The following is a 15,485-nucleotide window of genomic DNA, read 5'->3' on the forward strand; positions in this document are numbered from 1 at the left end:
CCTACTCTGGAAGTGAGGAAGGCGTGGGAGTTTCAGATGCCTTTTAGTGTTGTTTAAAGGAAACTGATACATCCTTAAGTAGAAGCTGTTGCTTCAAATTTAACACGGAAAATAGAAGAGTTTGTGGTACATTAAAACATAAAAAATTGAACAGGTGCAGATTACTCTTGCTGTTTTCAGAAACTGAAAAAAACAAGAGTAAGACACTTTACACATTTTACCTTCAGTGACCAAATCTCAGAAAAGTTATTCCACTTTTTTCTGAGGGTACCAAAGAAGAGGCAAGAATTTTCTCCAAAACATGCTGTGTTAAATAGCATAACCATATACATGTAGCTGACAAGCAGGACTGGCATGTGAACCTATATTTGCTGTTACATTCACTAAAAAAAATACAATATCTGTTAGCTCACCAGGTATTGAAAATTTGTTTGAGTTATTTAGGCAATGTATCTTCATAATAAAAATAGTAAACCCAGTTCCCCTTAATTTATTGCAGTACATCAAAGTATCCTCTGCCCTAGATGCCTGAGAAGCTGACCCATTTGATTTACACTCACCTTTTCAATCATCCCAGATCAAGTAACTGCATGTTACTAAGGTAATTCCAGCAAAAAGAAAGAAAAAGAAATGAACAGTAAGCTGCATTGCACTTGCAGTACCCTACTCTGTTTCCAATGCTGCAGACTATTGAAAACACTTTAACCCGAATGCCAGTATTGGGTTGCATTACATTCCCTTTGCAGATAAGCAATTTACAGAGTTCAAGTTGGATGGCTGCCAAAATTATTCAAGCTAAACTATCACATGGGTACTTGAAGCACATCGACGAAACAACGACTCTTAAAGCACGCTTTGCATTCAGTCCTACGGGTTTTAAAGCTGCACACTTACTTTGAAAGTCCTGAAGTTCAAACATGTTTAGTGACTGGCCAAAACTTTAGTAGCAGCAAACATTTGGTGTTACAATCATTTACAAATGTCCTGTCCCGTAGAAGCCATTTCCACAGAACCTAATTAACACTGGACAAACAAAGCCATTGTTCTCTCTTATGGGTGCTTGCAATACCCACAGTACCATGCTATATGCCAGAAAGAGAAAAGTATGTCCCACTGCATAGTACACTAGAATCTCCTACTACTTCTGGTCACTTTTTCAGTATGCAAGCTTTCCTGGATGTTATAACCCACAATCCTCTGTGCCGCAGGCGATAACAAACCAATGACAATTCATTTTGCACAACGGACTGAGATGAATACATGAGCGAGATGGGTAATGTTAGAGCGAAGCAGCATGTCCTGCGCAGTGTGTACATTAGCCAGGGCAGCTGCAGTGAAAACTCCACATGATGTGATCTATGCTCTGGAGTTCGCACTCATTTAATTGTGTTTAAGGGACAGCACCGGCGATTGGTCTTCCTGACATCTTTGCACAAACACCAACAACTCACAGAAGAACTTGCCAGCAAGGTCAGCAGCAACTCACTTTAACTGCACTGCAACTTCTGGCCGCGTACTGCCAAGCGTTCAGGCCTCTCTGTGCTTTTACACTCACTATTCATGGACTGTGTGTGGATGGCGTACACTTTAGAGCCAAGGGAAGATATAAAAAAACTTGACTTTCCACAAATTACAATGTTCTCAACACTGCACCAAGATTCCTACTCATCAATCTCAGTCTCATTTTCATTTTATTTCTTTACTTATTTGGATGGGACAGTGTAAATTAAAGAACATACAATCTCATAGGTTTACACAAGGTTGCAGTAAATAAGCTGGATTCAGCACAAGTGTTAATTTCCATCCATTGTCCCAAACATCAAAGAAAAACATATAGAGTTACAAATGTATAGAAAAACAGTATAATAAAACAAAGACAGTAATAAATTAATTCTGGCTGGGGTAATATTATTTTAGTTTACTAGACAAAGCCTGTCATAAAGTGCTTATAGTGAAATTGCCTGATTCTCCTCATGCTTGTGTAATAGTGTACATGTGATATATAATTCCACTTGCTGGAATCTGCTTCTGTTTGTTGTTTTTGGCTCAGTGGCGCCCTCTCTGGAGCTGTGGTGTGCGGCTGGTGTTGGGGGCACGCTGTCAGTTCCAGAGTGACGTCAATGAGGTAGGTCAGAGAGTGCAGCACGGGATCACAAATTGTTTCTTTCGTGTTATTATTTTGTTTGTTTTTAGAGTAGGTGTTAAATATGATCATCCGGATGTCGAGTGGAGAGTGTTTGCAGGTTTTATGTTTTTATGTGTTCTCTTATATGTGTTTGGATATGAGACACTGGGTGAGCTAGCTATGTAGCAACCATTAGCTGAATGAACGTGCTCTTTTTCTTTAGTGTACCGTGCTTGAGACGACTGACCTGCTGACCAGTGGTTCCTTTGTTTTACCAGATACATATTCTGTTTCAGTAATTTGTTGTATTGCATAATTTATGGTATAATTGGAATAGAACGCCGTCAGTTCCAGAGAGACGTCAATGAGTGTACCGTGCTTGAGACGACTGACCTGCTGACCAGTGGTTCCTTTGTTTTACCAGCATTAAACGGCACAGGGCAGACGATATTGGCCTTTTTGACTCCTTTATTTAACATACACAATGCAGAGTCGGGGGATTTGGAATAGCCAATGACAGAGTATTGCTGTGCATGGTTGCACGTTATTGTTTATCAGCCATGCCTTATACTGTCTCTTAAAGCTGACAAAGGTGGAGCATTCTCTGATAGCTATAGGTAAAGTATTCCAGTTTGTCCAGCCTTTAACAGATAAGGCATTCTCATACCAGGCTGTAACTTTCACAATTGCTTTACTTTTCTCTTTTTGCACTAATATATATTTAGGTCTTCATGCGTTTATCTCTCTCTCAGGAGAAAAGTGTTACTGTACCCACCTAGACATTCTTGCTGACCACGTACAACCCTCCATGGCTACAGTATTAATTTATTTAGCAGGAAATGACTCCCTGTCATACTGCAAAAAGTGTCAAAAGTATAGGTTATTTTCATTTCAAGGCTGGCCTTCAAATTTCCCAGATCTGAATGAGTACAAGTGGAACAAAATTAGCTTTTCTTTGTTTGTAATGAGAGGCTTTGTTTAAAGGGGACACCCAGATTTGAACTGGGGACCTCTTGATCTGCAGTCAAATGCTCTACCACTGAGCTACACCCCCTCACAGAGGAAAGCTTTATGTCCATGCTTTTTGTAGATGTTACTGTACCTACCCAGACATTCTTGCATACAGCAAACACCCCTTCATAACTACATACACTGAGCTATACCCCCTCTCAGAACCACTCCGTCTTCCAAACCACAAACACAACTCCATGTCCACAATATTTCCTGATTGAGCAGAATCATGTTCGATGTCACACTGCAAAAAATGTCCAGGAATAGTTTGATTAACATGAAAAAGCATTCAAGTGTGGCCTTCAAATTAACCAGAACTGAATGAGTTCATGGGATAAACAAAGGATTTGTTTTAATTTGCATGTTCAGAACATGGGTTGATTTGCTCAGGTTTCCTTTGACTTTCTGATCAATGGCCCACAGCCTTGAAAAAGATCCCAAATACTTGACTAACATTGGAATTCTTTGTTTAAAGGGGGCACTCAGATTTGAACTGGCGACCTCTTGATCTGCAGTCAAATGCTGTATCACTGAGCTATACCCCCTGACACATGTGTCATATATGTCAGTATTTTTTTATTTTTCATTTTGTAGCCATTACCAGACCCAACTGGACAATCTTGCAGACCACATACACCGCCTCCATGGCTACAATATTCCCTGATGCAGCAGGATAATGTGACTAATTATACTGCAAAAAGTCTCCAGTAAAGGTTTGAGGAATATAACAAAGAACATGGTTGATTTGGCAGTGTCACACAAACGTGCCACTGACCTTTCCCATCAGTGTCCCAAAGCCTTAAAAAAACAATGCTGTGACATTTTTTTGAAAAGGGGGCACCCAGATTTGAACTGGGGACCTCTTGATCTGCAGTCAAATGCTCTACCACTGAGCTATTCCCCCTTACAGACATGCCACTCATGTCCATGTTTTTTTGTAAAGTGTTACTGTACCCACCTAGACATTCTTGCTGACCACGTACAACCCTCCATGGCTACAGTATTAATTTAGTTAGCAGGATATTGCTCCCTGTCATACTGCAAAAAGTGTCAAAAATATAGGTTATTTTCATTTCAAGGCTGGCCTTCAAATTTCCCAGATCTGAATGAGTACAAGTGGAACAAAATTAGATTTTCTTTGTTTGCAATGAGATCCTTTGTTTAAAGGGGGCACCCAGATTTGAACTGGGGACCTCTTGATCTGCAGTCAAATGCTCTACCACTGAGCTATACCCCCTCACAGAGGAAAGCCTTATGTCCATACTTTTTGTAGATGTTACTGTACCTATCCAGACATTCTAGTATACAACAAACGCCCCTTCATACTTGACAAAGGAACATGACAAAGAATTCAAGGCTGTCCTTCAGATTCCCCAGAGTTGGATGAGTTCATGGGTGGAACAAAAGGAGTTCCTTTTTTTCTTAATTTACAGGTTCTTAATATGGATGATTCGGCGACACCACAGTAAGGTGCCCCTGCGATTTAGAATCAATGTCCTGAAGCCTTGAATAACCAACTCTTTATCAACACTGCAAGGTTTTGTGTAAAAGGGAGCACCCAGATTTGAACTGGGGACCCCTTGATCTACAGTCAAATGCTCTACCACTGAGCTACGCCCCCTCACAGAAAGAAAGACATTATGTCCATACTTTTTGTAGATGTTACTGTACCTACAAAACACTAATTATCTCATTACAGTGGCACCTGACAGAGGGGTGGGATATAATAGGCAGCGAGTGAACAGTCAGTTCCTGAAGTTGATGTGCTGGAAGCAGGAAACACAGCAGCGTGAGGATCTGAGCTGCTGATAAGGGCCAATTTGTGATGGCTAGACGACTGGGTCATGGACACCCAAGGCTCATTTATGCACATGGTGGGGGCAAAGGCTCTCCTGTGTGGTCCGGACCAACAGAAGTGCTACTGTAGCACAAACTGCTGAAAAGCCTTAGTGCTTTTGACAGGAAGATCTCAGAATACAACTTGTTGTGTATGAGGCGAGACCACATCCACCACCAAAAGCCCATATGGTGGGCATATGGGTGTCACAACTGGACCATGATGCAATGGAACAAGGCAGACAAGTGTTTTTCTTTCACATTATGTGAATAGCTGGATGCGTGTGTGTCATTTACTTGTATAAAAGACAGTAGGAATGACTTGATAGAGGTAGTGTGATGACCTGTGCAATGTTCTTGGATATTGCATTCATATGGATAGGTAGACATACCTATCCAGACACCCTTGCAAACCACCAACACCCCTTCATGGCTATAATATTCTCTGACTGAACAACTCTATATGTACGATGTGGCACCCAGATTTGACCAGAACAAAGTAGTTGTTTTGTTTTTATTTACATGTTCAGAACATGGATGATTTGGCAGGGCCACATTGAGGTGCTCCTGAACTGTTGGGTCAGTGGCCCAAAGCTTTATAGAAACAATTCTGTGCTTGAAGGGGGCACCCAGATTTGAACTGAGTACCTCTTGATCTGTAGTCAAATGCTCTACCACTGAGCTACACCCCCTCACAGAGGAAAACATTATGTCCATAGTTTTTGTAGATGTTACTGTACCTACCCAGACATTCTTGTATACAGCAAACACCCCTTCATACCTACAATATTCCCTGATTTAGCATGATAATGCTACCTATTACACTGCAAAAAGCGTCCAAGAATACTTGACAAAGGAACATGCCAAAGAATTCAAGGCTGTCCTTCAGATTCCCCAGAGCTGGATGAGTTCATGGGTTTAACAAAAGTAGTTTGTTACGCCCAGCCTAGGGGTCATGGAATGTAACATGAAGATATCATCCTGTTGGAGCCTCAAGCAGCACACACAGCTTTTTCTGTCGAAAGTAATAATTTAATTCCAATAAACGAATATGAACAAAGGTTGTATCAAACAAAAACAAAAAGAGCTTGAGCCAAAATTACTAAACAAAAACCACACTAAACTTCCTGAAAACAAGTGGGAACGAATGAAACAAAAAGTGGCAGCTCGATCTCTCTTCTCTCTTAAACAAATAACAAATCACTGCTGCTGTGTGCTGTGTGCCGGTTGGGACTCTTCGCAGAATGACGCGTGCATCTGGTCCTCCCTCTCTGACCCCCGGAAACAACGTCATCTTCCTCTTTTATGTCCGCCCTCCAGCAGACCGAGCCAAGCCGTCAGCGTAGCAACCAATCCTGTTGATGGTATGGCGCAGTCCTATTTGCATATGGGATCACTGACATACGCAGGACACGCAGCGCAGGAAAAACACAGCCATAAACAACCGCAGTTGTAACAAGTTCCTTTTTTTTCTTTATTTACATGTTCGTAATATGGATGGTTTGGCAGCACCATGGTGAGGTGCCCTTGGGAATTCCAATCAATGTCCCAAAGCCTTAAATGACTGAGTCTTTATCAACACTGCAAGGTTTTGTTTAAAGGGGCACCCAGATTTGAACTGGGGACCTCTTGATCTGCAGTCAAATGCTCTACCACTGAGCTATACCCCCTCACAGACGGGCCAATCATGTCCATGTTTTTTTCTAAAGTGTTACTGTACCCACCTGGACATTCTTGCAATGTCTTGCAGTTCCAATTCATGGAGGGAATTCAAGTGGAAGGGAATAACAAGATTCTATATATATATATATATATTCTAGACATGTACAAAATTAAAAACATTTTGGGAGGATGTTTTTAAAGCTCTCGAAATGATATTTTAACAAAAGTTTACAAAAGATCCAATTGTGGCACTACTGGGCCTAACACCAGTAGGCATTAATGGTAGAGCTAAAAAAATACCTTTTACAAATACTTATTACAGCAGCCCTCAAATGTATAACAATTAAATGGCTAAAACCTGACCCTCCAACATACAGTAGTAGGACTGAGAAAGTATTGGAAATTTACCACATGGAACGCATAACATATACCCTGACACTACAGAAAGAGAAATTTATGGAAAGATGGAACCCTGCCATTACCATACTGCTCCTAAGCTGATGCTACCGTATACTTATACACACACACATATACATAGGTGAATTCTCTTTCTGATTCTTGCCCCTTCACCCCCCCCCCCCTTTTTTTCTCTGTTTCTCTTCCCCCCATGATAGAGTTAAGCTATACATCTTGTTGGGTCTTTTTTTAAAATTTATATCATTACTGTGCCTGTCCTTGTACATGTATAGATACAGCTGCAAACAAAAAAAGAAAACTGAAGAATTGTGAATATCTATGTATAAACTGTTGAATTTGAAAAAAAAAAAACGAAGTTAAAAAAAAAAGTGTCCAGGAATAGTTTGATTGGCATGACAAAGCGTTCAAGGTTGGCTTCAAATTAACCACAACTGAATGAGTTCACGGGAGGAACAAAGGATTTCTTTTTTATTTACATGTTCAGAACATGGATGATTTGCTCAGGTTTCCCTGGACTTTCTGATCAGTGGCCCACAGCCTTGAAAAAAGTCCCAAAACACTTTACTAACATTGTGAATCTCTGTTGAAATGGGGCACCCAGATTTGAATTGGGGACCTCTTGAGCTGCAATCAAATGCTCTACTCCCTTACAGATGCACTACATATATATTCCCTGACGCAGCAGGATAATGTTACCTATTATACTGCAAAAAGTGTCCAGGAAAAGGTTTGAGGAAAATGACAAAGAGCTTAAGGTTGGCCTTCAAATTCCTTAGAGTTGAGTGAGTTCATGGGTGGAACAAAGTTAGTATTTTTTTTAAATTTACATGTTCAGAACATGGGCTGCACAGTGAAGTAGCGGTTAGCACTTTCACCTTGCAGCAAGAAGATCCCCGGTTCAAATCCCGGCCTGGGCCTGGTATCTTTCTGCATGGAGTTTGCATGTTCTCCCTGGTTTTCTCCGGGCACTCCGGCTTCCTCCCACAGTCCAAAAACATGCTGAGGTTAATTGTTTACTCTAAATTGCCCGTAGGTGTGAATGTGAGTGTGATTGTTTGTCTGTATATGTAGCCCTGTGACAGACTGGTGACCTGTCCAGGGTGTCCCCTGCCTTCACCCGAGTCTGCTGGGATAGGCTCCAGCACCCCCTGCAGCCCTAGTGAGGATAAAGCGGTGTATAGAAAGTGGATGGAGCACCTTTTGAAATTCAGTGTTCATATTTGTTTTCATTTGCAGCGCATGGATTTTAAACTTGTTATATGTCAAGATGTGATAAAGATCTATTTGACCTTTTTGCCTCTGACAGATAAAGAATAACAACTGCAGTAATGTGAGAAATGCCATTTGCGTGTTTATCCCCCCACATTATAAGGAAAAAGCGTTTTGTTTTGTTTTTTAAATTCACATGACTGTCCAAATAGAACGCACCTGTTTGATACCACAATGAGAGGAAAGGGGTTAACTTCCATTTAGTCATTATTCTATTGATGCAATGCATAGGCCGTATAAACAGGGGACATGAGTGTGTCATGAAAGACAAAAACCACACTTTCTATTCAAACACTCCAATTGTCCACAGTGGCAAATGCATTAGATGCTCCTGGTGTTTGCCACTCATCCACAGTCAAACCACACAGGAGTTTAAGCTTCCTTTACCAAATTAGACCTTTCTATTTTCTCAGGCTTGGACATGATTCTCTTCCTGGTTCTTTGTTTTAACCAATCACCTGTGTTGGTTAACTCCGCCCCCTCTTCAGCCTAATTAGAGCAACTCTGAACACCTGTGTGGGTGTGAAGCACGAGGCATTGAGATTCCCTATTTTTGTTTAATGTGCAAACAGCTTGAAGGTCCCTGTAATTATCTTTATCCACGCTGATTGCAAAGAAGCTCATCGTCCTCGTGCATCGATTGATTTTGTTGCAAATCTCTGTGAACTTTGCCGGAATCAAGGGAGGTTTGCCTGCACAATAGCTATAGGGAGATAAATGGTGCACCGGGAACTTCTAAGGGTTAACACGGGCTTACTGTTACTCTTTTGAGGCTGCATATAGTCTCAATGCAGGGTTATTTGTGTATTAAAATGTTAAAAATGCAACATGAATTGATAAAAGAGCTGGAATTGAGTCAGCGGAAGGCGTCTGGATAAGTAAATGACCTCTGAACTACAAATGAACCCAGATAAAGGGTGCAAGGAGGATAAAAGGTGCCAAGAGAGGGTAAATTAAAGAGGAAGATGAATATGGAGAAAGACAGCGAGAGGGGGGGCAGGGGGGTGAGTGGACTCGGTTAAATGAGGGAGAGAGAGTGAATGGGGGAGAGAGAGAACGGGAGAAAGCGGGAGACCGACCATTGGTGCCGCAGCGGGACCGACTGTCACACGGACTGTCAGCGGGGTCGTTGCGGGAGAGAGCAGCAGCTACTCGCCGTTTATCGACAACGACACCGGGGAGGAGAGACCCAGAGCAGGAGAAAGTGGGAGAAGAAGAGGAAAAAACAAAGATTAAAAAGAGAGAGAGAACAAACACCGGGAATCGTTTCTATTTGCCGCGTGCCATCAACTCCGCCGGACGGGATCTACTGCCCCCATCATCTTCATCATTCTTCCTCACCACCCCTCACCATCATCATCATCACCCCCCTCCTCATTATCTGGACCTCTCCACTTCTTCTTCATCACCATGCCGGGTTGGCGGCGGAACCTCACTTTCTGTCTGCAGCGGATGCACGAGGAAGGTAAGGAAAAGGCAAAACAAATGCCGTGTGTGCACGAGTGAGTGAGGTTTGGAGAGAGCGAGAGAAAGACAGGGAAAAAAACGGGTTCTTTCTGGTTAGATTTGAGCTGAAATGTGAGCAGCTTGTCTGTGGAGACACTTTAAATCTTTGTGATTTCTGCTTCATGCGTTCGGAGTTTTCTGGATCACTGGAAGTGTGTGTGTGCGCGGCGCGTTGTTTTGCGCATGTGTTCTGTGCGCTGATTGAGAAGCACCTGCAGCTTTGGTAATTGCGTGTGTGAGTTTGTGTGAACGTGTGCGCATGTATGCTGTGTGTGTGTAGTGCGCATGGACACGCTTGGTCTGTTGGAGACGCGCGCTGTGCGCACACGTGTCACCACGGGTTTGTTCCGCCGTTTCAGCAGGGATTGCGCGAGGCTACTGATGCTGGCAGGTCAGGGTGCGTGCTCGTGTGTGTGTGTGTGTGTGTGTGTGTGTTTGTGCGTGCGTGCGTGCGTGTGTGATAGAGACGCACACTCAGACTGCTTGTTGGTCCTGCAGCATGAACACAGGAGGAGGCAGACAGTGATGCTCTTGGTCAGCTACAACGTGCATGTTCGTGCGTGATGGTGCGCATATGAGTGCGTGTCTCATGTGACACGCAGGCTCAGTGGTGTTGACACTGGCATGAGAGAGGAGCAGGAAGATTTATTCATTTTTATGCTGCATCAATATGTTATTCTGGGCACTTTGTGTTTCTGTATGTTCAAGTCATGTGTGAACAGAGATGAAGGTCACTGTCCAGATCACCACCAAACTTTTGCAATATTTTATTAGTTATGCAAATTACATTAGTCAAGCAGTTTACAAATGCATCAACAGAAAACCAGATGAAATCATCAATATTTAAAAAAAAAAATCCTGGTGTTCAGCTGTCTAAACTGAAGGGTTTCTGCAACAAATTGATGTCTTCTTGCTGCAAGAAACAGCATAAGTGTTGAAAGAAGAAAAAAAACATAAAATTCTTTGTTTTTGAGCAAAATCAATGCATTGTTACTATGGTACAGTCAGATATGTCAGATATGCCATTAACAGTGGACACAGTTGTCCACCAACTGGCTGTTTTTCATGGTTTGGGTTGTTCCACTCGGAGAGGAATCAACTGTACTAAATGCGGTTTTTAGACGACCGTGCTCTTCCATCTTTCAGCAGTTTGTGGAAGACTTTCTCGTCGTTCAACAGGAGAAATCCCCCTTTCGCACAAAGCCAGCTCCATAAACTAATGAAAACAACCTTTTGGATGAACTGTACTGCTGTCTGCAAGCCGGGCCTTATCGTGTAGCGACGGCTGACCTCGCTAATGGTCTCTGGGCCGAATGAGATCAAATCCAGGTCTGAAAATCTGCTGCAAAGCCTCCCGAAGAGCAGAGGCTCTGGTAGCGGCACACTAAAGCTTTTGGTTTCAGAAAGAGATTTTCAACAATCACACAGAATGCAATGTTTGTGTGAATGACAGAAGCTTATGCCTTTTGCTGAAGCCGTTGTAGTCCTTTATTCAGTCTCTGTTGCAGGAAGTGAGAGAGTGCTAGCAGACCCTCTAACCCTGCGCACATGTTTGTCTTGTGGCTGAAAATCCTCGTCTTGTTTAATCGCTGTGTGTTAAAGCGAGAAGCAGAGGTGCAGTGGAGGGCTAAGTGAGAATAGATGTGCAGGATAAATGCCAGAGTTTGCCTTATATGTGCGTGAGAGCGCCAGTTGTGTTGGGTCTGAAGCTATATTTACGTCTCTATGAGTAAGTGGAAAAAAAATTGCGTTTTGCTCGAGATGAGTGTGACACACAGAGAGGGAGAGAGAGAGTAATGTTTGTTTATGATGTGTGAGGAAGAGATGGTGCTGAAACTGTGTTTTCTCTTGCTGCTGGATGTATGTGTGCAGCTCTGACATTAGTATGCTGGAAACAAAGTGACCCTGCTGTCCAGTGATTACCGCCTTATGGACCCAGGAATTGCTGTTTGAGGCCCCTTATTGTAGCACTCTTTAATGTTTTATTGGCGGGGTGAGGGAGGGCTCTTCACAAAATGTGCTGGATTTAAATCTGTGTGGGCTTCTTTTGCTAGTACCTCATGTGAATGTCCATGATCACAGTGTAACGTAAAGCATCAGAGAACCTTAAGTTAATAACCAAGTTGCAGTCTGCTTGATTAAGAACACAGTGGGGAATACCAACTTTCCCTCCACTGCCAAGTGACTTTAAACCAAATGTGCATGAAACCAGCAGGATGTTATCAGGTCTTCAACAACAGACCGGTCTCCCAAAAATGATGTTGCTATTCAACTAAACTGATGTCAGTTATGTAGTGACTCAGTCTGCTGGCTAAGACCAGCGAAGATCAAGCAGCTTTGTAAAACATCACTTCTGGATCATCTGTTGGAGTCATCAGAAAAATAATCTCAAAAGAAGAGTATTCAGAGTCTGATGTGAATAATGTTTATTCAATATAGAGGCTTTAAGAACAAACTGTAAGAAGTCATGCAGTCCTCTCCCTCTTCAACTGCCCTTGGGTTTTATATAGGATTGTATTTACTGTATAGGTTCCAAAGCACATGGTGGCCATGCCATGCAAGGCCCTAGCATGCCACTAGGAGCAACTTGAGGTTCCGTGTCTTGCCCAGGGATGCTTCAGCTCGTGGAGAGAGCAGAAGTTGAACTGCTAACCTTGAAATTGGTGGATAACCTGCTTTAAAACCAGAGCCACTGCCACCATAGAAGCTTAAAACGTACTGTGTAAGGGTCATATTTTAACCCAAACCTAGATATTTTCCTAAACCTAACAGCATTGTTTTGGGCTCTACTCTCAACCAAACTTATGACAAGTAGTTATCCTTGCTTGACTTTGGGTCAACCAAGGCATGCTTTTTTTTTCTTCCCCTAAGCCTAACCAAACAGTGAGAGAAAGTCATATGTAAGATTAATGAGATGAGAACCCAGGTGTCCTAGGTGAAGGTCTGCTTGGGCATCCTCTCACCTGGAGGTGTTTCCTGCTATGTCACAAATACATATGTTTCAAAATGAAATTAAGTTTCTTTCAAAACTTGCCCAAGTTCAGTTGTATAGGAACATAATTTTTTAGATCAGGTTGTCCATGCACGTACAGAAGTTTAAGAGTTTTTCAGTCTATTTGGCGCTGGTGTTTATTTCCTCTAACCTCAGCAGTAGTTGCCTATATGGCTACCAACAGATATCCAATAGGTCATCATAAAAACTTGAAGTATCTACCACTCAGATAACACTTGTTAAATATATTTAGCAGTTGCTGCAGAAAGAGAAAACCTACAGCCAGTCAGAGAAAAGGATTTTGCCGGCAGATTCTGCAGAATTTGTTCAAATTCAATTAAGCGGGCTGCAGGTGATGAGGACGGCAATGAAGAAGCAGAAACATTTAACAGGACTGAGCAGGGAGCAGCTGCTCTGTCATGCTTACATGACAGAGCAGTTAGTTAGTTAGTGAACTAACTAACTAAAGGACCAAATGTTTCCGTTCACATCAGGGTTTCAGCGCTAAAAGTTTTACTGCATGTTTGACTGTTTCTGAAGATTTAGCTGTCTGGGTAAAATGCACAAACATTTAGCAAAAGGTTTAAAAGAATAGGCATCAACTTTGACTTTAAATGTGTAAGATGAACTTGTGAATTTAGGCGATTTCATAGAGATTACTCATTTCTCCAACTTTACAGCCAATGAGCCATGTAAATATTTTGAAATATTGTACAATCTAAAGTAACAGGTGAACATGACTCTTGAAAGGATGAGGAGGGAGCAGCACAGATCCAGTTAGAGCTGCACTCGTCAATGTTGTTGTTTGAAGTAAATTAGAGCACAGCAAATCCTTCACATGAGCAAGCAGGACATCATTTAAGTTGTGTTGCTACAGAACAATAAATAGAATGAATGGTAAGTATTTTGGAATAGTTCAAGTAATTCTAATAATAAAAGAAGATATTTAAGTCAAATTAGCTGCAAACATAACACTGGAAAAAGTTTAGATAATGAGTTTCTCCATTTTACACAAATGCAAGCAATACAAACGGACAGATGGTGAGTTTCTTTGAATTAAGGATTCACGGATCGACAAAATGCTGGTGTATCAAACTGGGCTTTACAGGGAAGTTTTGGGCTGCTTTTAGTAACCAGTCCTGCTCCACAAAGTTTGTTTTAAATGTCTTCTGGTCTGTTTTAATGGATGGATTTAAACAATAAAGCAGTAAATACTTCTGGTAGAAGTAAACTGCCTTCATTACATGCAGCAATGTGCACAACTAATACATCCTGGACCAATTTATTGATTAAACCCATGCATCCAGCTACTGTTGAGACATCAAGCAAACCAAATGCCCAACATTCCAATATAGGAGAGCTTTACTGACATGCGAGAGTCAAAGTTGCTTTGATATCAGCTGCATGTTGGTCAGTTACTGAATATATTGTCACGATTAATGAAGTGTTGTCCCAGAATTCACTAAAACTGTCCATTTACTAACACATTTACATTCAGTGAAGTTTTTCCTATCCTTTCCCAAACTACCTACCAGGCTATTTGTTGCATTTGACTCCATTTATCCATTGCAGTTCCATCAGTGGCAGCAGTAACAACTCATACTTTCTAGTGAAACTTAAAAAAAAAAAAAAGAAAAAAAAAAAGAGCTTTGTTTAGGAATTACAATTTGTATTCTGAAATAGCCCCCCCCAGATGTCAGATGATAGGCTGGAGACAAAGTCATTCTGGGGGGCATGTCTTTTTTTTCTAACAGTGAGACTGCAGGATCCTGTGAAGCTGAAGAAAATATTTGGAACCTTAATCCCGAAGCCACAGGGGCCAGACGCAAAGTAATTTAGACATAAAAAGTCCGACAGATACAGTGGAGAGATAGAAGCGACCGAGGTACTTCTTTATGGCGTGAACCGTTGTGTTGCATCGTGTCTGGGTGTGTGGGTTTGTGTGTGAGTGCGCGCGCTTAAAAGGAAATGACCGCTGTGTAATGCATTTATAAGTAGCTTCACCACCACCATGGAACAATTGTTTGATCAAAACATCTCATTCCCCTGTTGAAGGACAGATTATGGATAAGCAAGCCTGTCAGCGAGTGTGTTTGTGTGCGCCGGAGAGATGATGTTTGTGCGTGCAATACTCATCCATCATGCAGAGGACCGGGGACGGGAAATTTAAGGGTACAAATAATAATGGCCTCCGTGATCTGCATGAAAGATGGGGGGGAGGAGGCCGAAAAGAGGGACAAAAAAGGCAAATGACAAAGAGAGAAAGAGCTGGCAGGTAAAGTCAGGAGAGAGAAACCGATAAAAACAGAGGAGAACACGAAGGAGAACGATGGAAAGCTGGTTTCTGGTGCTTATCAGCTAAAGGAGGAGCTCCCATTAATCAGGAGGCTGGAAGATCAAATAACGTGCTAGTTAGCGCGGAAACACACCACCACTGTATGTGTGTAATAAAACGAGAGTGTGTGATTGAGCTAAAACCCCTTTTAATAAGGCTTAGTTGTGTTATCGCTGATGGATGGGGAGCAGAGTGAAGAGAGGAGGAAGAAGACGGAGAGGAGTGACATGAGTTAAAGGGTCGAACGCAGAAGTGGAGGCGCTCCAGGCAACATGTAACATCACTGCAGCCTTGGTGTGTTTATTTATGGGCAGTAATGCAATCAGAATCAG

General features: G+C 42.0%; 1 protein-coding gene and 6 non-coding genes across 8 annotated transcripts in view; 1 reads left to right on the forward strand and 6 right to left on the reverse strand.

Annotated features, from left to right (window-relative positions):
* Positions 1-3,107: 3,107 nt before the first annotated feature.
* trnac-gca (transfer RNA cysteine (anticodon GCA)) lies at positions 3,108-3,179 on the reverse strand. The gene has a single exon. It is a non-coding gene; the product is annotated as a tRNA-Cys (tRNA).
* A 789-nt stretch (positions 3,180-3,968) lies between these two features.
* Positions 3,969-4,040, reverse strand: trnac-gca (transfer RNA cysteine (anticodon GCA)). Its single transcript has one exon. It is a non-coding gene; the product is annotated as a tRNA-Cys (tRNA).
* A 261-nt stretch (positions 4,041-4,301) lies between these two features.
* Positions 4,302-4,373, reverse strand: trnac-gca (transfer RNA cysteine (anticodon GCA)). Its single transcript has one exon. It is a non-coding gene; the product is annotated as a tRNA-Cys (tRNA).
* A 312-nt stretch (positions 4,374-4,685) lies between these two features.
* Positions 4,686-4,757, reverse strand: trnay-gua (transfer RNA tyrosine (anticodon GUA)). Its single transcript has one exon. It is a non-coding gene; the product is annotated as a tRNA-Tyr (tRNA).
* Positions 4,758-5,592: 835 nt separating this feature from the next.
* On the reverse strand, positions 5,593-5,664 carry trnac-aca (transfer RNA cysteine (anticodon ACA)). Its single transcript has one exon. It is a non-coding gene; the product is annotated as a tRNA-Cys (tRNA).
* Positions 5,665-6,570: 906 nt separating this feature from the next.
* trnac-gca (transfer RNA cysteine (anticodon GCA)) lies at positions 6,571-6,642 on the reverse strand. Its single transcript has one exon. It is a non-coding gene; the product is annotated as a tRNA-Cys (tRNA).
* Positions 6,643-9,381: 2,739 nt separating this feature from the next.
* Positions 9,382-15,485, forward strand: part of grip2b (glutamate receptor interacting protein 2b) — a 390,622-nt gene continuing 384,518 nt past the window's right edge. The window contains exon 1 of one of the 2 annotated variants that reach the window (XM_051948471.1): positions 9,382-9,785. In XM_051948471.1, coding sequence (XP_051804431.1) covers positions 9,731-9,785 — 55 coding nt within the window. In that variant the 5' untranslated portion in view covers positions 9,382-9,730. The remainder of the gene's footprint in view (positions 9,786-15,485) is intronic. The other variant, XM_051948473.1, reaches the window with a different exon arrangement.

The sequence above is a fragment of the Acanthochromis polyacanthus genome, chromosome 5, assembly GCF_021347895.1.
Source record: "Acanthochromis polyacanthus isolate Apoly-LR-REF ecotype Palm Island chromosome 5, KAUST_Apoly_ChrSc, whole genome shotgun sequence".
NCBI classification, from domain to species: Eukaryota; Metazoa; Chordata; class Actinopteri; family Pomacentridae; genus Acanthochromis; species Acanthochromis polyacanthus.